Consider the following 21,614-nt stretch of genomic DNA (forward strand, 5'->3'; position numbering starts at 1 on the left):
GATATAGTATTTTGTTTCTAGCATTTGCTGGTTTCTTTTTTCAGCCGTTAGCAAGTTAAGTGAAATTGAATCGTGTAGCCATCAGGCTGTAACAGCCATCAACTCAAACATGATATGATAGTTTTTATTTAAAACAAAAAATCTAATGTATTTCCAACTGTTGTTAATTTGTGACATATTGATTACAACTGCTCTAATAATATTGACCTTATTTTGTGGTATGAGAGCAAAAATATAAAATAACTCATTGCTGAATTTAGTTTTTTTTAGTAGTTTTTATAATTGCATTTCACACCTGTTTGTTTTTCTAACTTTAACAGAGCAACAAGTATAAAAAGCTGATGGCAAACCTGCTGTCTGCTGCTTAAGAGATAAGTCGCTCCTGGCTTGATAACAGTTTTTAAGCAACTGTTATCAAGCCAGGAGTTTAACCATCCAACCAACTGACTAAAGATGACGATGAACACATTAAACGATAGATATTAATCACATAGATTTTACAGGATTACACATAATTACTTCCTGAAAACCAACATGATGCAATAATGACTAAATGTAAAAAAAATGAAGCATAAATCGCCCTGAAGAACAAAAGCATGAATGAAATATCTTTTTTGGGACTACTTCATATAATAAGATCGTTGTACCTGGAAGAGAAAAACAAAGTAAGGTAAGTGATAACCTTGAAAACACTGAGCCCACCCCCCCACCCAAAAAAAAAAAAACAACTAACAAACAACAGTAAAATAAAAAAAAAACACTAATGAAATTCAAGAGGCAAGACTGGGAAATAAATGACAAGTGCAAGGAATAAAAAACCACAAATACAGGGCAAGGACAGCTGTTTGCTATCTTTTTTTGTGGTTTGGAAAGAGAAAGTTCTGAATGCTAGCTTTCCAAGTCGCAAGTCTTTATCTTTAGTCTCAGCTAAATCAATTGAGATATGGTTTGACATCATCACTTGATGTTTTACTTTAAACATCCTAATAAGTTATTTTAATGAAGAAATTTTATTTTGCCTCACTTGAGGCAAAAAAATAAGTAATTTTTTTGAGAATTTTGGAAATTTCCGATGAGCATTTTTGAATCCAATTCAAAAGCAACTATTTTACAGTGAAAACTGTCGGTCCAGTGTAATTTTACTCCAAATTTTAGAACTGTTTAAAAAATAAGCTTTTCACATTTGTCACTATTGAAGCACTGAGGTTTCCACACCAAGACCTTTCCATATTTTTCGCAACTAGACATATTTCCTAACCACCCAAACAGACTTAAGGCGGGGAATATTGTGGTAGCCTTATTTCAGCCAGCTGACCAGTAGTGCACAGCGACAGGTGAGAAGTAAGGCAGTTATTCATTACCGTGTGGTCCATCAAGCTGGTTAGAACTTCCAGCACTTTCTCTGGAATCTGATTAAAATGAGTTTACGTCACAGGAATGATGTTACTTTATCTTGATTTGCTTTACAACTGCAAACATCCAACTCCCAAATTTACAGTGAAGGTGCAAAAATAAAAATAAAAGGTAACACTTTATTTGAAGGGGGTTGAATAAGACTGACATGACACTGTCATAAACATGACATAACACCTGTCATGAACATGAATAAGTCTTCATGAATATTTATGACTGTTGTCATAAAGCATCATTCGGTAAATTATGACACTTTTAATACAAAGTTGACATTATTCAAAATGTCTTTGTTATGACAACTTGACATTAACCAAGAAATCATTACTGTTTAAACTTTACCTTTAATAACATAAAGTTACCTAATTTTTAAAGTGCAATCAGTAATGCTTTTATAACAAATTTATATCAGTAATGATTTCTTGGTTAATGTCAAGTTGTCATAACAAAGACATTTTGAATAATGTCAACTTTGTATTAAAAGTGTCATAATTTACTGAATGACGCTTTATGACAACAGTCATAAATATTCATGAAGGCTTATTCATGTTCATGACAGGTGTTTATGACAGTGTCATGTCAGTCTTATTCAACCCCCTTCAAATAAAGTGTTACTAAATAAATAAATACATAAAACATTAATTTTTTTACTGGAGAAAAGAAAAGACAAGTAAGCTCATCTCGGGGCACATTTGAAGTTTAGTAGCTCCAAAGACTTGCAAGATTTTGGAGAATATTTTGGACTAAAACTAATTCCTTCAACAGCTTGGACAACAATTAATGTCTCAGCAAACCATCTGCTTGGAGTAAGCAATGCTTTGCTCTGATTTCATCCTAACCTGTTCATTCGGTTTTAGGAGTTAGGGTCAGTGTGATCATCACCTGAAGATGCCGAAAAGAAAGTGGAGCCTGACAAAAAAAGAAAAAAAACATTTCTATCTCTGATTTTTTTCTTTTTTTTCCCCCCCTTTTACAAATTTGCCGATGGTTCCCTCAACTTGCACACAGTCGTGTGCCGTCATGATCCGGCATGCTAACTGTGTTTTAATGCGTTGGAAACAGCAGAGAAGCAGCGCTAAAGAGGGAAAGAAGAGGACAGGAAATGTCCCTCCGCCCGCCCCAAGCTTGAGCAGCTCGAGTTCAAAGACGACATGAAACGAAGGGTTCCTCTAACACATGCAAACCCTCCGTGACCCATTTTCTACAGAGCGCTGGCCTCCGTCAGAGCAGAATCAGCTGCCATGACAACATGCACTTCACATCACAGCAACCATCATTATCATCATCATCATCATGATTATCTTTATCATCATTTTCAATGGTGCTCTGCAGCAATTGGGAAAACAAAAGGGAAGCATGCCGCCGGAGTTTAAGTCTTATCTTTCCTACGGAGGTTTTCATGCGCAAGACAACACAGGAGGAGTGGGGATGGAGTTCTAAGAAAAGACTTTCGGCACAGCGATGTGGTTATGTCATGTGTGGAGTCGTTCTCCGTTTCTTCCCTGTCCCTGCTGACATCCCACCTCCACCTGAAAATGCATGGCAGCAGGGGAAGACATGTGGGAACAAAACGGCTGAGTTTGGACTGTGTGAAGGTGGCCGTTAGGAAAGGAAAAAAAGAAAAGAAAAGAAAAGGAGGGGAGGGGCAGGAGGGAAGTAGGGGTTGAAAACAGAAAGGAAAGAGGAGGTCATACTTTGGGCAACGGCGTTTCAGACGACCGGACTTTCTGGGGAGATATCTGTGAAGAGAGCAAGAGAATTATTTTTTCTTGTTTCCCCCTCTTCAGAGATATCTCCTGTGGCATATTGCTGTTCTCCGTTACTGAATTTTCACTGAGTTCAGGTGTTCTTGTCAGGAGGACCCGAAAGCGGTTCCTCTAGGACTAACAGACAATGTGGTGGGGGGAAGTGCTTCTAAGCAATACGGGCTCCTGTATGAGCACTCAGTTACAAACGGCACAAGATTTACATTAGCAGAGAAACTGTGGCTCAATTTGAGCAAACAAAAACCTTGTTCTGGTGCAACCGACTGAAAGTTGAGCACAAGCATCAAGGTGCAATTTGAGAAATCTTCCCATGTGTAAGACGGGAGGGCGGGGGAGGCATAAATAGTCACTGACTGTTTTCAATGGACTGAACGTGTCAAAGTGACGTATTAAGCGGAAAACCAATGAACAACAACACATCAGAGGAGACACTCAGAGAGAGGAGAGGAAACACACGTTCACAGAGGAGTTGCACAGACTGAAGAGGAGCATCGGCATGCAAGATGATTTCACATGACGGCAGGTTTAAATGTTAGATGGAAAAAAGAAGTAAATCAGATAAATTCCAGAAAATCTGTTTTTTTAGAGAGTGGTTTTATTAAGATGTTTTGGGACAAAAGTCCCACCGGATTTAGCGCTGCGTCGTCTGCCATGTGCAGTGCCTTGCCAACCGCAAACTTCTTTAAAACAGATTTGTTTGTATAAAATCAATAAGGCAGCGTATAATTGTGAAGGCTGAAGTAAAACTGCACAAGAGACAGGATATTGATGTCAACTAGTAACTGGTAGTTTAGAAAATAAGAACAACTAAGTACGTGCTTCTTTCTACTCCCTTTCGGACATGTTACGTTGACTTTATTCTTGTTGTTGGAATATTTTGCCGTTGCTTTCGTTTTGTTTTTTTTTTTATTTAATTATGCATGTTTGGTTTTTGTTTTCCCAGTTTTGGGAAACTGGTTAGACTTGGTGGGAACAGAGGCAATAATGAAATGGCCCAGTCAAAGTCCAGCTCAGAGTCAAACTGAGGATCTGTGGCAAGACAAGACTGTTGCTCACCGTCACGCCACACTTAATCTGAATGAGCTTGAGCTGATATAGGAAGAAGAGTCTCCACCACAGCTTTTCTAATTCTACTCTACTTTACGATTAGGCGTTTTGCAAGGCACTCTAATGGCAATATCTCTTTAAAAGACTTTTGAAAACATCAGTAATTTTCTATGAGTAACAGCTCCCTAAATCGAAGAGATAAAAATTGTTTTAGATCAACACTGAGAGGCAGGGAAATTGTTTCCGTCAATATCGAATCAAGAATTAAGTTTTAGCAGGAGTTTTATCACACGTTTTAATAAATATTTGGTACGTTAGCTTTGTGGATTTGTAAATGTGCATCGTATAATGTCAGAGGAAACTACTTAGTGAAGGTTTAAAGCATTAAAATGGAGACAACGCTGCTACAATTTCAGATATTTGGTTATGGTGGCCAGATTGGAGGAGTATCCATTTTGTTTCTCTAATGGAAGACGGTAACAGGTGGGAAGAGAAGAGGTGAGAAGAGACCGACACCTACACAAAGAGAGAGAGCAAAGATTCAAGACAGGAACAAGAAAACACAGCAAAAAAGAAAAGCGTATAGAGACAGAAAGAGGAGGGACGTGGGTGAGTGGAGACGGCGATGACGCCGGACAAACGATGACAGCAACAGACGGAGACATTGATAATGACTTGTCCTCGGCGCCCAGGCCAGATGCCCTCTGCACATTTGTGTTGTACCTTCATTGGCGCCAGCTGGATGGGGGTGATGTAGGAGGGGTCCACCATGGGCTTGGGCCGGTTGGCGGTGTCGGCCAGCAGGCTCTGCCATTGCTGTGGCAACCCGGTGAACTTCTGCTCCCGCGGGTCGAACCCCGTGTGGACCCGGTGCTCAAAGTTAGACGGGGCTGAGATCTCCAGCCGTTTCTTCTTCTTCCCAAACATGCTGGAAAACCCTGGCAAACCTGGCAACCCAGAGGAAACTCACATTAGCACGGCACAGAAATAACAACAGACGGTAAAAGGTAAAACCTGCGTCCTTCATCAACAAATCTGTAAAAGTTTTATACTCAGCTCTAGTGGCAGGTCATGTGGGCGGTTGCCCAGGGCGGCACTAGGACAGATGGATGCTAGAACCACCACTGCTTGACTCAATGAAAAAACACCTGAAACTAACGAATCCCCAAGTGGAAATAGATTTACCGTCTCTTCACATATGGGCGAATGCAGCCACCAAATGATAACATTTTCCACCATTCACGTTTGCACCCAGCTTGAGGTTGAAAGTACACTGCTCTCAGAGCGTCCTGTCTGTGATTGGGACCTATGTCTGTGCCCTATTGTGATTCTGTTGGTTTGGGAATTTGTGCAGTGCCCGGTCACAAGAACAAAATGTCATGACTCTGTTGTTGCAGCTGTGAAAGAAAACTATTGTGCCAGTCTGGTCAAGGAAGCCCTGTCTTCTGACAACAGTCCTCCACCCCACCTTCTTGTTTTTCCTCTCGCTCTCTGCTACGGCTTTGGCACAGCTCATGTCTGCTGTGCGCAGTTTTTTAAAATATAAATTAAAGCGGTATCGCTTGAATTTAATCCTCATAGAAAACTTCAGCCCCCTCTGTCACTAGCTTACAGTATTTAAATGAAAACAAATAAATCTTTCATAATTTATTTGTTAGATTAGCATCTGACATAAAATATATATACTTATTGAAAATATTCCATTTTTTTCCTGCCTCTCCTCATAACTTTGAGTTATGAAGAGACAGAAAAAATGGCCAGAAACATTTACACTGGCAGGAGAAAAGTGTACTTTTCATATGTCTGTTTTGTTTTAATGGCATTTCAAGGTTACAATACCATTAGGGTCAATTATTTTAATCTTTAATTGTTATAGTTTTGACAGCATCCACTTGTTGCTGTTGCAGGCAGCATTCATTAAAGCTCCAAACAGTCCCAGGAAGTTCTTGGACACCGATAATAACTGCACGACTGTTCAAACAAACATTACAAAAATTACATTTTTTTAAAAACATCTACGCTTTTATAAAACCTTACTAAAACATATGCAGACCCAGGAAACGATTGAGTGTAAACAGAGTTTAGCAACAAGCTTCTTAGTAACAGAGGGGTCACTCGCTGCGAAGTGTTAATTAAATCTGCTTTGAGAGAATGACTAACTCTTCTGCCTTGGCAGGGACTCTCTTACAGATGCACACACTGCAGAGTCACCCGAGTAAAGTTCTCAGAGCAACTTTAAACAGACGTGGCAAAAATGCAATCATGTAAATCGTTTCCTTTGCTGCCGGGGGAGGAGAGCCAGCCAGGCTAAATTAGTGGTCTCAAACAGGAAAGACGGAGAGATAAATTGATGGGAAAGCACCAGGATGTGGGGGTTTGATGAGGACAGAACATGAGAACTGAGGAGGAACATAAGCAGGAGGTTAAAGAAGAAAAAGAAAATGAGGAGACAAAACAGAGCGGCAACAAATGAATATGCAGAACATTGCTTCAGATTTAAAAAGGGTTTTTAATACGGAGATACCTTTTATCACACAGGCATGTTTACATATGCTCGGTTTCAATACAGTAAAATCATAATTTTAAAGTAAAAATTAGCTATTTTAGTTCAAATTTTTAAAAATCCATTAGGGTTCATTTAAACAATGAGCCACTTTTAACCATAAATTTGAGTCATAAGAAAATTACTTATAATTTCAAATCATCCGTGTGAAAAGTGGTCGTTAGCATAAGAGAACTTATATTGGAAGCTGATTTAACTGTAGCTCCAAAAACAGAAAGAAATGTGACACTTTTTAAAATTAATTCAATCCATTTAGCCATGAAAAATGTGATATAGACACATATGCAGGCGTTTCGGCTGTTGGCTGAAATCCACAGAGTTTTTGACCTTCTCATTATTTTCAGAGCCTGTGCTTGAGGTGTACTGTGCTAAATAAAATACAGACATTTAGACACTGCTGTGATTTAAGCTAGGAGTCTTCTGCAAACATCCCTTCAGTAGTCAGTGCATTAAAACAATAAGGCTTGTAATCAAGTCCCTTCACAGTAAAACATGCAGTTAGACCTGCATCTGTTGCTTACATACCGACGTCCTCTTGGTTACACCAGGTAAAGGTTGGACGCAAGGACTTGAATTTGAACAGTCAAGACATGCAAAAGTCTGAGACGCAGCAACTCGTTTTTTGCAACTCAAGTACGACTCGAGTCTAAAGGACAAAATCGAGTCTTGAGTGGGTCACACACACCTGGAATAAATGAAGGGATGGATAGATTTAAGGTTGAGGATCATCCGGTGGCATTTTGGGACGTGTGCATTAAAATAAAAACCAACCATCACAATTTACAATCGCTAAAGATTCAGGAGTGAAAAATGGATTTTAGAAGATGTAAGACAACTGAGCAGCGAGAACTTGGCTGCTCAGCAGTAAAAGCTGGTGTAGTGTACCTGCTAGAGTTTTGCTTCAATAATTTATGGCTGGCATTTTTTTTTTTTTTTTAGCTTCATGGCTGTCTATGTTTCTCACAATATTTAGTATTTCCAAACAGCTTTATTATCCTTTCTTTTAACTGAATGAAAAGTACAATAGGCTGCTATTAACCATATGATAGCAACAGACCAGGAAGGGGCAGCACTGAGCTACTCTGAGCTCAATACAGTCACTTCTATAGCATCTCCTTCAAAAGACTTCAGGAAAGCCTATAAAAATTTTTTTATGGTTTTAAAATTTCTAAATGTTTCAAAATGCAATGCTACGTCCGATGAATGTGAGATGATCAGCAAACTGAAGGCTTAATTCCTCATCACACCCGTGGCTTTGGCACAGTGATAAAACACTTACGCTATAAACTTAAAGAATTCTGTGGGGGGGGGAATAAAAATGTTAATACCACTAGCATTTGTCAAATTCCTGCATCAAATAAGATCTCAAAGACAACCATTTGAGGATGTGAACTCAAGCAAGAAGCAGAGTAAAGATGGAAGTTGTAGATTAGCTCACCTTGACAGTGTGAATATGAAGGCGTCAGCAGTGTGAACGGTCATGTTTAAAGAAGATTCTCGAGTGATAAGTGATGGTTATTAAAATAGTCCAGATCATAAGGTGAGAAGTTGGGTGAGACGGACCGCGGCAGGCAAAAATTAAGCTCTGGGGACCAAATGGTCCAAAATAACCTGCGGCTGCAGTGACTGCCAGATCCTAGTGAGGATGTGTGAGTATTAACAATGAACGTGATGGAGGCCTTGTGCATGAAGATTATGTTCTAGAAAGACGAAACCTTCAGCCGGGGATAGATTTTCATTCTGCATGCGCAGTGCTGTCAAAGTATTCGCTCTCTTCTTCTATTTTTGCTTTGAAGTCACACTAGTGTCACACACAGTTTTATAACAGGGGAAAAAATGTATGACGATCAATAAAGAAACAACTGGTTTAGTTTATGATAACTAACTATGTTGCTTATAAGCGCCGTGAAGAACGTTTGAGACACTTTTTTTTGCAGTTTTCTCTTAAAGCCATAGTACGCAAATTATATAATCAATATGTTCTTTATTTATTCGTGTCATGGCTTTATAAGATGTAAAAAGATCAATCTCCTCCGACTCCTCCCTGTCATCCTACTGCCATCTGCAGAAATACACCGCTCGGTCATAAACAACCAATCAGAGCCAGGAGGAGTGTTTTACTGCTATCAATAATGCTTGTGTACATGTAACAAACACTTTTTAAATTTTTTTTACAAAAGTTACCTACCTATTTAAAGACTGTGCTTCCTGTTTTTTGTATTAGGTTATGTAAGTTCAATATAAAAAAAACCCTGAACAATCTGCAATCTTAAAGTGAGACAAAAATGCAGAAAAGGAACCATAAGTAAAACTTTATAATGGCAGAAAAGAAGCTAGATCTATATTGTCTTGTTAGATTGAGGGATCTATGTCTGCAGATTGGTAATGCCCAGCAGGAACGTAAAGGTGAGCGGCGATGCGGCACTGCCACAGCTAAAGTTGAAAGGTCGTAGCAAGGAGTGAGCGTGCAGGGTGTTGGGGAGATACGAGATAGGATGAGAGGAGGATAGACCAGCAGATTTCATATATTTTCATCTGAATCAGATGGCGTATTCTGCAGTCTCTTAGTCAAGCAACATGGCATAAGGTGAGATAAAATCATATAAAAAGGTAGGAGCCTTGGACCAAAACAAGGAAGACTTTCAGAAAACTTTCATGTTACACCAGAACCTACAAACCGTACAACACCTTGCTTTCAGCGCAACAAGATTTGATTGTGGTCTGTAAGCATCCGGAGTGAGAATGTGACCCCTGACCTACATGAGGATGAGATTATTAAAAGCTTAAGTCTTGTTGTCCAAGCTCAGCTGCAAGGAGACACAACAACAAATGTACATCTGAGTGTTGGTAACACAACTGGTGATCCTGTTTACGTGCCCGGTCCAAATTTACTCCCGCAGAGCTTTTAGCAGCTCCTCTTTCACACCAGTCCAAACATTTGTCGGGCGGTACTTTGACTGCGCAGGCCTCTGGGAGCTCGTGCCAGAGGAGCTGCTTACTCCACAGCTTCTGCCACACAAGCACCTCTCGAGGTTAAGTTTATGTTTGGACCGTAAGAAACACTTTTGCAAAGTTCAGACTAATGCCTGAGAGGTGTTTCTACGGAAGAGTAACAATGTCACTTCATTGATAACACTGCGTCTGGACATACGTGGACGGGATTAGAGATTTGCGAACCCATAATTATGGGCGTGTAGCTGGAGTGAGCTGTGACAGCGTCAGGAAACTGTAATGATTAGTCAGGCAGTTTCTATTGAGCAGCACGGAAATAAAAAAAAACCCCCAACATGTTTCAATTTGGAAAACATTTTATAACTTATTTTCTTAATAATCAAAGTAAGTAAGCTATTAAAAGTCTGCAGGTTCACACCAGGATTCATAAAATGTTTAAAAATGTTTATATGTTGCATATACTGAAAGCTATAAAGTTGTTGCTGTTTCATAAAAACTACTTCAATAAATCAACAAATTAATTAAGCAACAAAAAGAAAATTCAAGAATGCACCAAAAAGCAACACTTGAAACAGACATAATTAACAAAAAGACGGTGGAAATGTCCTATCGTAGTCCTTAAAAGTTGAAAAGCCTTTTAATGAGATGCTAGACATTGTATTGCTTCTACACTTTGTTGCAAAGAAGAAAACATAGGCCGTTTGTAAATATGATATGTCCAGTCATGTAAAACACAGACAGTCGTCACATGGAAAATGCAAGAGTATCAGTCAAGGCTAAAAGTTGATACTTTTAGTAGCATGTCTATTGAATAGCCAACTCCAAACTGGCAACTCAAGCAGATAGCATGCTAATTAACTAGCTAACATAAACGTTTCCTGATACTTAATACAGAACAGAACATGAAAAAAAGGATATTCTGTGCAACAATAGCTCGTTTTTGAGGTTTTCTCTTCATGTCCCACTGAGAACAGAGCCCCGGTAGGCCTAGGACTTCAGCAGCTCATGAGTCTGATAAACAACGTGAAGAGGTGTTTGAAAAATACCATATTCATCATTCTATTTGACTAACAATAGCTAACAAGTGGAGGACTTTGCAAAATGCTCATGTTTGGCTTTCCATGGACGTTTACCCTGAAAGCAGACCACATGAAGTCTCCAAAAATGTCAGCCGGATTAAGGGACTGGCTGAGAATTGATGAGTGGAAACTCATGGGTCAAGAGTTCAGATGCTACTGGGTAATTTGAATTAAGCTTTATATGCAAGAAACCCCTAAATATCTCATTGCTGAATGAGAGAAGTGGACCAAACTTCCCTTTTGGATCCATATAACCTTCGACTGGTGGATGTCTACGAGAAGTATTTCACTAAACCTGTTTCAACCTAAAGGACTAACACTAGCTGTAGGATGTCGTAACTTTCTGTTGTTTAATGGGTAAAAAGAATTTAAAAACTTTTTTAAAAAGTCCCTATGCAGTAAAATATGCCCTTTTTTCCCTGCACAGCTCCAATTAGGCTGCAGAGGAAATACATGTCATTTTGGTTCTTCACAGTACAGCTCAAGCAAACCAACATGCGCTGGAAAAATCCTGCAGATCTTTGAACCGTACACGTATTAAGTCATAAATCACAGCTGTAGGGCCTTGGCACTAAGTACAGCTTGAAGAGCTAAAAATGCATTGTGTTGTACAACATGGAGCAAGAAAAAAAAAACCTTTCTCTCTTCACTTGTATAATATTCTGCCCTTACGTAACATTTAACACCCTGTGCACACACAAAGCAAACATTCGCCCGCTAAGGGAGTTTATACAAAGGGATTATTAAACAGTCATGTTTTCTATAGATAATAATAAACGCTGTTCCAAAGATACTTAAAGGGGCTACTGGTCCCAGGACAGAGATCCTGACTCCCAGGCTGATTTGTCTCCAAACCATCTGTCACCATCTGAGCCTCCACAGGCACTTCCCCTTCTGTGTGCGACAACACCTCGACACACACTCCGCAGTAAGAACATGAACTCTGCACATGTGTGTGCTCCGGTTATCTGTGTTGTCTATTTCTGGTTGCTACACGCATGTTAACACGCCATGGCATGGCATATTCATTTTGTACGCCTGGCGTTGTGATTTAGAGGGATGATTTTGGCGTTGAGAAGCACAAAAAAAAACAAAAAAACAAAACAGGTTTCCTGGATAATTCGGGAAGCGGAATGAAAGTGAAATAGTTCTAGCAAACGAGCCGGGGGAAGGCTGTCGTCTTCCTTTGAAGAGAGAAGAATGGGAACCATAAAGGTCAAGAGTTTTGGGTCAGCGCTCGTTTACGGCAACTTAATTTGGTTTGAGCAACAGAACATGCACCTATTTGTCTCTCTATCATCATCAGGTGAGCTCTTTGTATCCCCTGTTACTCCAAGCTTAATCGTCAGCTCGTATCTCCCCCCATTTGCATTCGCTCGCTCCAGACCCCGTTCCTTCAGATGATTTAATTGGCTGAAAACTGTTTACACAGAAACGCGTTTTCACCCCTCGCTCCCTGTAGTCGATCCGCAGAGTCGTAAACAACTTTAGCAGATGAAGAGGCTTTTTATCATTCTCGCACAATTTCCACAACACGCTGGGAGGTTTGCAGCATCCCGTATTTAAATTATATTTGAAGACTTGACATGATCAGGGAGCTTTAGCATCCTAGATTTAGGCCCTGATGATGAATGTGTATAATCTCGCTCTTTTTATTTAATTTAATTTTTTTTTTAAAAACACATTCACTGTTCTTACCTGGAAACAAACTGCCTGCTTCTTTTGATGTATCAAAGTGCTCTAGATTGTCCATGGTGAGCCTGGGATAATTAGAGCCTCCACAGATGTTGCACTTTGATGTCAAACGTCTCCTTTGATAAAGCAATTACGCATCTTGATTTTCATTCGGCCAAACAAGGAAACTGTCCTTTCCTTGAATTGCGAGCCAATAAAATCCCCGGAGGAGTGACGGTTGTTTAAAGTCATCAAACTGACAAATCGGGTCAAGTCCACGACCCGCTGCAATCCCCAATGTTAGCTGCTACTGCTGCCACTACTACCCTGCTTGCATGCTCTGATAATTCCCAATGTGAGCCTCACAGAAAGGGGGGAAAAAAATAAATAAAAATTGCCTACGCCAGCAGCCCGTGCCGACGCAGAGCCAGGCGGCTTAAGCCTGGACCCAGCCCGTTTTGTTTTCACTGGCTAACTGGGTCTGACCGGCTGTGACCCACACCCGGTCAGACCTTCACTATTCACTTATGAGTCTGTCACAGGATCAATATTAGAACTGATAAGAGCTTGTATTTGTTTTTCTTTTCATCATTTAGGTTTAACTTATTATTTTATTTCTGTTAACTTTATTATGTTACTTTTAGCCATTATTTTTATTTTATTTAGAAGACTAAATTAAATTATTTACCAGAAGCAACGTTATTTTTGGACTTATTTGTTTTATCTATTTGTGTTTTATTGATGTATCTTTTATTTACTTTTAGGGGCTGGACAGTAAATTCAGACACATGATTAATATCAATAGATAAAATGTCTGATAAAATATTCAATAATTTCACTGAGCTCTGGAACCGCACAGCACTCTGGGAGATGTAGGCAGAGGACAGGCTTTAGATGCTCAATCAGTCACGGCAAACTAAGCAAGGTTGTTGGCAGCTACTAACTCACTCACTATTTGGTTACCTAGCAACTCACTCACTCCGTGGTTACCTAGCAACAACCCGTTGAGTAAGTGGTGCAGCAGCAGTTTCAGATTTTGCCACTGCGCCTCATAACTGCATAAAAACGAACAACACTGAGTGAAAACTGTGGATAAAACAGGAGCATGTCATCAGTTTGGTGGTATTTCAGATAATAAAAACAAAAAACTAATGAATAATTATTGTTATCGAAATGCTTATATCGTCCACTGTTTTTTTTTTTTTTACATCCAGCAGAAATGCTGTTTTACTTAATTTGTTTGTAATTTGACACACAATGAAATGACAATTTGCTGATATAACTATATGTATATGAATTTGAGCAGCACTACAATATGTGCTGCTCAATCTATAGGACAGTATATAAGACCTCGTTTCTTGTCAAACACACACACTACACAAAAATAAATAAATAAAAACGGTCTTCCTCAGATGCCAACATGTGTGGATATCAACTCTAGTGTCACAAGCTGCGCCACCGGGTCGAGGTATCACAGCCTGTTTCACAAGGCAAGGTGACGGGAAGTGTGAGAGAGAAGATAAAGTGGAAGAAAGAGAAAGAAACAGCTGGTGCAGTCTGGCCTTTTGCCCACGTTGAGAGGACAGCCAGAGACAGGCCTTGAGCTGAGGACAAACACTCCAACAAAAAGCAGAAAAAGACTTTCAGAATCGCGCATTTCTCCAGCTGATGAAGCCAGAGGTCCAGTTAGCACAGAAGCAGAGCGTGAAAGGTTCAAGTGGCCACTAGGTTCATGGGAACAAAAGGAGTAAATTATTAAATCATTTGAAATATTAAATGTATGAGGGTGAAAACATTTATCATTTATTCAGTTCAAACAGATCCTCTCAATTATTCAGCTAAAAGGAGACGCAAACTTCTGAGTTAAGAAAGTAAATGAGATATTAAACCTTACATTAAACAGTCTTCAGCTCATTGGAGCACAGAGTCTAAATTAAAACCACAAGAAATGCATCTAGGGCTGAAACGATTCCTCGAATGATTCGAGTACCTCGATTACTAAAATTCCTCGAGGAAAATTTACCTGCCTCGAAGCTTCGTTAATTTATGTTTTATTAGTTAGCGCACCGTGTTCCGGCCGGGACTTCATTTGCGTTGCGCGAAGCTCTCACTTCCGCCTCTGAGTTGTTGACAAAAGCTAAGTCTCAGCGGCATAAAGTCCAATTTTCAAGATTGGCCCGTGGGGATTTTATTGATTGATGATAATGCCCGACCTTAAAATGACTGGGGGAATGCCTGGAGTACGGCAGCATTTCTCCTCCGGGGCTGCTGGTTGAAAGCGAACGGCGGGAAGAGCGCTGAGGTGAGCGGATAGCCTGAGCAGGGCGGGCGGCTGAGTAGCTGATGCTTACCGTGTAAATGTAGCTTTACCGACGAACCGCACAATAAATTTCATATCCCGGTCTGAAGAAACGGGTGGCGGAGCGCATCGTACATGGCTGGTAGATGAGTTTCTGAGTGTGACCAGTGAAGGTGTCGTAAATATCCCGTATTGCTTCCCCCCGTGTTCGTCCCCCGGTCTAACGGTTCGTCAGTCCGCTGGTCTATTTCCTCCCCTCCACCCCATCTTACGTTCGTTCATTCGCCCTCTCCTCCCACTCCAGGCGGCATTTCCCGTATTTTCAAACCCAAAGCGTGACAGGTTAGGTGGCAAGGTGAGTTTAATTAATCTATTAAACTCACTGAAGATGAATACATAAATTAAAAGCTGGATTGTAGACATTTTTTATAAGCATATTTGTGAGCCTGCCTCTTTGTTATTAAATTCAATATAATTTCAGATTTTTCTATAACTTTTCTTCTGGTTAACTTAGAAAGTGAGCTATTATTGTTACAGGTTAGTTTTCTAAACTACAAAAAAAGCAACTGTTAGGGATGCTCAAATATGAAAAATTGGACTGATATTGATATCTGATAGTAACACCGGTATTATGCCAGATTTACCAATATTTCATTTTATATATTTTTTTTATCCGATTACTCGATTAATCGTAAGAATAATCGATAGATTACTCGATTACTAAAATATTCGTTTACAACAGCCCTAAATGCATCACTCTTGTCTACAGTGTGAGGCAATTATTATGTAACTCTGTACTGACCCAGTATTAATAACAACACAAAATGCTCATCAGCCACTTAACAAGAAGCACTTACACATACCAAGTCCCAGATACTTCAGGAAAGTCAGTGCAAATATAAACGGCACAGTTTTAAAGTGCACTAAGGTAACACAGTTCACTCACTCTCAACAAAGTTAAGAAAGCTATGATAAAGTTTTGATAAAGTGTCGGGTAAAACACACACACAGCACATATACCAGAGTTTGTGTCTCGGCCAGTTAGCTGAAGTGCTAAGCTACATTTAGCAAGTTTCTTCCCCGTTTTGAAACCTCGTTTCAGTGTCGCTCCAGCTGCTGTGGACACATTTCACATAAACAGTTGACTTTCTGCTTCGTAAACTTTCAGAATATGTTTCGGTACGAGTGTCGTAACATTGAATACGAGGCGTTTCAGAGAGAACGTATTCTCTCTTTCACTATGAAGATCACTGTAAAATACTTTGTCATGGAAATCCAGATTTGTTAGATTTTTGCACATTGAAATAGTGCACTCATTTTAAAATGTGAATAAACAATTCAAAATAATATCACAGAAAGTTGGTCACACAACAACTACTGGAGTTGAATTTAGTCAGGGTATCTCTTGGAAATGAAATGATTGGGAGACACCCTTTAAAAAATAACACAAAAAAAAACACACACACACCACTTCTAAGGGTTTCTCTCCCTCTCTAAGTGAGCAGAAACACACATGCAGAGGACTTAGATAAGCAGTGTGGAGGTGGAGAGCTGCAGACTAAATACAGAAAGAGACATCTAGAATTATGGCAGCTGAGGCTGATTTGGCTCTGCAAACCTCCTCCCCTCCACTTCGAGAGAATCATTACAAGCCACACGTCTACCACCACGTATATATATATGTAGTCCATGTTGCAACATTGGAAGACTACACATTAGTTCTGCTTGCAAAACCAAATAAATAAACAAACGAATCAATATCATAGAAATCTGCAAACTTCAACCCAACTACCTGGACGTATTTGTTTGAAAGTCCAAAAACAATATGCAGTGTATGACAGTTGGCAATATTTGCCTCCCTTAGCAGTCATTTGCAAACATTAGCCAGTGGATTTGCAAAGCATTTTGTTCTTGAAAAGCAAGAACTCCAACAGAAAACCCCACGTTTAAATAAAAAAACAAAAGAACTGGCATCCCTTATGCGGTAGGAGTGGACAGTCAGACCTAAACAATGGAACGTGAACAGTAGTGGGGGATAAAAGCATATAGCAAAAGCTAACTTGCATGTCAAACAAAGCCTGAGCCGCATGGTGTTAGTTTCAGCGCTCCAGGGCTAACATCTGTATGCAGACACCGTCAGCTGCCAGATTGCAGAGACAAATGTTTCTTCTTTTGAATCGAAGGGCAGGTTTTTCAGAGTACAAGCCTGATAAAAAAAGAGATTGATAGACAGCACTGGAGGGCAAACATTGACAATTTTGTGTTATCAGCTGTATGTGTGTGTGACTGTATTGTCAGTGGCGTTGACAATACAACCACTGCTGTATGTTCCTCATCTTGATCCAAATTTTTAAAATGGGTATTATGGGGCATTATGTAAAATAGATGTTGCTTTTATGCTTGTTTAAGGAATCCTTGAATCTCCCGTGGCAACCATTCTGGGGTTTCTCTCACAAAGCACCGTCTGTTTCCACAAAGCTCCACCTTGGAGCCAAGTCATGCTTGATATATGCAGCATTTTTATACAACTGAAGGTAACAGTTACTTGATTGTGCTATAAAACGGGATTACGTGCCTGGAAGATACACACAGTACACAGAAAATGCTCCCTTTAAGGCCACAAGTTATAGAAACAAATTAAAAGTGAAGTTTTAAAGAAACGCAGTTCGTTAGAAAAATGTAAATTGAACATAATTATCATAAAATGAAAACTGTTCTTTAACCGTAACGTGACGGATGTCTCTTGGACAATAGACCGGACCCAACAGTGTTCAGCTCTTATACTGGTGCTTTTCTAGGCTGAAAGCACTCAATGGCTTAAAAGCCTTCTCCTTTGCAGGCCATTATCCACCAAAGCATGTTAAACCCTTGACTTAATCGTTCATTATTGAAAACTCAGCAAGAAGCCTTTCCTCCTGGTGTTATGGGAAAATGGTTCATGGTGAGATGTAAAAATGTAGGTTAAGGATTTGTCAAGTCAGCCGCTCTGTGGTGTGGCTGAATTTAAGAGGGCGAAGCCGCAGCAGGCTGGGACAGCGGTGCCTTAAAGGAGACGTCGCCGCTCCAAAGTGGGAGTGGGAATGTGTGTTTTACAGCTGTAAATAGTGGTGAAAGTCCACGCAGAGAAATCAATATCAAGAACTTATTGAAAAGTCACTATGGGTATTAAGGAAATTAGACCCTTCAAGGTAGGAAATTGGTCACAGACGCTAATTTTCATGTTTACTCCACAAAATGTGGTGCATAAATTACATAAAAAGATTCAATTTGTAAAATTATAGAATAATAACTGAGGTTTTAAAGGATAAATCTAAAAAAAAAAAGTAATAACGTGACAATGTTCCTTCATTCTGTTGGTACAGTATTCGGAAAGTTTCCCATACACAGTGTTGCTCAAACCTTTTGTCACATTGGTTAAATTTGTCAAGTCAAAAATACATGTAGGCCATAAAAATACATATATTTTTAAATAACTATATTAGCAAGACAATAAATTATTACCTGCTCAACATTAAACTAAGCCTGAAATATTGTAATCAAGCAATAAATAAGTCAGTTTTGTGTGGGAAACGTATGTTTAAATCTCTGTAAACACATTTTTAAAGTTTTTTTAATACGTTTGTCTTACTAGAAGAAAGGAAACAATTTTAATTAATAATTAATAAACTAACATTTGTGTGCACCAAAGTCTGCCTTTGAGAAAAATCACTGAATAGATACATGATCCCATTTACTATGAAATGAAAAAGAACGCAAAAAGCATTGATTAAAAATAAAAACTCCACATCTGCATCCACCATCTGTGCCGTGGGGCCAAATTAGTATCTTTTTTATATTGTAGTATATAAGGTGCAGTAAAAAAAAATAAATAAAAAATCTCTCTGCTGCACTTTGGACATTTTCTGCATGTCCCTTTTCATGGAAAAGTTTCAATTTTGCTTCAGGAAATCATTTGCAGAACTGGTTTAATCAATCAAAATAAACTTAATTCTTATTTGTTCATGTGTTTTAAAAGGAATCCATTGATCTATTGTTACACCAAAACACTTATCACCTTGTACTATTGACAGTGTTTCCCTTCCAACGTTATGTATAGATCTGGTCTCTATTTACAGACTTTAAGAAGACACACACACAGCAACATCAACACTGCATTATGCAACCAGTCAGATATCACAACCATCACGACAGACAGTTCTTCTGCAGCCAGCGGCTATTTTATTTTTATGAAAACAGCCACCTGCGTTCACCTGACATGAATGTATTAATACATCATTAATATTAATGCTAAAGTACAGAGAACCCCGTGTAGATCCCTGAGATACACCAAGACAACAGTCAACTATTTCAGATTGTATTTTTTTCCATCTTTATCGCAAGGATGAAGATCTAGATGGAAAAAATATCCACACGCCATTGTGAAGGTTTCAAATCTTTCTAGATCTATGAAGCCTTTATATTTTAAGTGAAAAAATGAAAATGACATCACTCAAAACAGACAAGTACTGAGCTTTAGCCTAGCCGTTACAGTAAAAATGCCCTTCAGCAGGAGAAAGCGCCGAGTCTGGTAAATTACACGCTGTTTGGAGGCAATGTTTGGATTGGTTGCAGGAATGTAAACTAACCAGGTTGCTAATTACTGAGAGCTTTTACAGAGTAGACTCCACAAAACAGAGAAGTACTCCATGTTGTACACCAGCCAATCTGAAAAGGTGTTGTTTTGTTTTTCTTGCTTATTCCAAACACATGAATGATTCTGCTGTTGGCATCCTGTGTTAACCAAAAGCAGAGACACTCCACATTTCTAAATTCACATTTTCAGTGTTTTGTGTGTGTATGTGTGTCTAAATCCAGTGAAAACTTGCTGTACAATGACGGCGTTGGGACACGGTGCTCTGATTAGCAGCATGGAGATGTTACCATCACTTAACAACATCTTTGCAAAGCCACGCATAAAGGTGTGTGAAAACGTCTTCATCCAGGTCAAGCTGTGACAAGGCCTGCTGTTGGTCATGAAATCAGTCAAGGGCATTGGGGGGGGATGTGAGATTTTGGCAGATAATACTGGTCGGAATATTTCGAGATAACAGCAGTAGACTGTGCTGTTTATGCCACTGCTTGGAGCCACCTCAAGTGTCACAACTAATCCAGAGGAAGCACGCACGCAGTGATGGAGCAAAGTGTGGCCTCGTTTTAAAGAGCAAAAGGCCATGTGACCCTGCACTCATGGACAGAAAGGAAAAGGGATGAGAAAGTCCAGTAACCGGGTCAGACGTGTTTGGTTTTGCGAAAGCCGCCGACGTGTGCCATGTTCGCTTGCAAAGGTTTGAACTATTTCTCAAAATGAATTAAAAGCTAATGCCAAAAAAAAGGCAAAAAATAGAAACATGAGAGCAGGAAGGCATGAGTAAAACCCATGTATGCGTGCTCTACATCACAGCTGAACTCCAAGCATATCGGCGTAAACGAATCTGCCAGCAACGATTGCCGTTCTTGCCTTAAATTTCAGCAAGCACAATAGTTTCATGCTCCAAATTAAAAGCGAGGCTTGCTAATAGCATTGCTCGGTAATTGCAGTGGAAACAAACAGCAGCGCAGACACAATGCAGTTTGGGGGGCAGGGGGGTTATCTCCGTAAGACAGCCCACTGTGACTCACGGCTCCAACAATAGACCACACATGGGAGCAGAGAGATAAGTCTAACCTACAAACGGAGCAGTGATACTTATAAAACATTGATTTAGTAGCGCTGCAGTGGACCAATCACGTGCCATCATCCACCCTGCTGCACACTTTTAAACCAGTTACTCAGAGCCAACATCTGACTACTTTCACTTCCCCTCCATTTGTCTGTGGCTACAGATAGTAGATGGAAGCGTGTACCTGGTGACCTACATTGCCGCTGGTCACTTTTACGCACAATATGGTGTAGAAAGCAGCCCTTGGCTAGACTTGAGAGACGGGAACAGAGGCTAGCTGTAAAATGCATGCAGTTCTGTTAGAAGGTCTGAATAGTGTTGCGTTCAAAGGATTGTGTTGATTATGTAAAACAGCAAGGTGTCAAAGGTTCAGGGCAAAAAGGACGCAGATAAGCTATTTTTGACTGAATGAAGGTAAATCAAGCAGGTCATAAGCCTGCTCTGTCACAGATTTCCTGTGATGGAACGACGCCTCTAATAAGACGAAGGATGGTGCAAAATGTGATCTACATTGCAATGAAAAAATATTGCCTCGGACTTTGTCGTACGTCTTTAATATATCTTACTGAACTTTAATGTGGCAGGCCGCCAATGCAGTTCACGCTTCTAAAATAGATGCAAACAGAAAATACAAACAGAAATCAGAAAAGCTTGGCATGAACTTACTTCAGCAACTCCAGATAAATACTTCAATCAGTCAGTCAGCTATATTTATACCATTAGGTAGATTTGATGGCACTTTCTCTTTAAAACAAAGCTCAAGTTCAGCCAGACTTGGCTTCAGAGTAAATCTGAACCGCAATCTTTTAATATTGCCATGTATTTTCAAATGGATATGAAATGAATATGCTTTGATCTAAACCATTTCATTGTAGATTGGACTTTACGCTTAGCAGTTGTCGTCACGATGGGAGGTGAACTCTGACCCCAGTCTCAAACCTTTTGAAGGCTGACAGGTATCGGCCAGTATTTAGTTACGTCCATATTCTTATTTGGACATTATTTACAACGACCCAAATTTCCTGTCCTTAGAAGTTAATAATGGTGTCCAACAAACCTTCAGTGAACAGCTGAATTTATACTGAGATTAAATTACAAAACAGGTGATTAGGTAACTTCCAGAGG

General features: G+C 39.6%; 1 protein-coding gene across 3 annotated transcripts in view; it reads right to left on the reverse strand.

Annotated features, from left to right (window-relative positions):
- The window catches only part of pak5 (p21 protein (Cdc42/Rac)-activated kinase 5), a 74,353-nt gene that overhangs the window by 33,351 nt on the left and 19,388 nt on the right, over positions 1-21,614 (reverse strand). For all 3 annotated transcript variants that reach the window (XM_088001847.1, XM_088001845.1, XM_088001846.1), the window contains one exon: positions 4,947-5,170. In XM_088001847.1, the coding sequence (XP_087857973.1) occupies positions 4,947-5,150 (204 nt within the window). In that variant the 5' untranslated portion in view covers positions 5,151-5,170. The remainder of the gene's footprint in view (positions 1-4,946; positions 5,171-21,614) is intronic.

This window comes from Poecilia mexicana, unplaced genomic scaffold, assembly GCF_051168715.1.
Source record: "Poecilia mexicana isolate PSO_F unplaced genomic scaffold, ASM5116871v1 scaffold_21, whole genome shotgun sequence".
Lineage (NCBI taxonomy): Eukaryota > Metazoa > Chordata > Actinopteri > Cyprinodontiformes > Poeciliidae > Poecilia > Poecilia mexicana.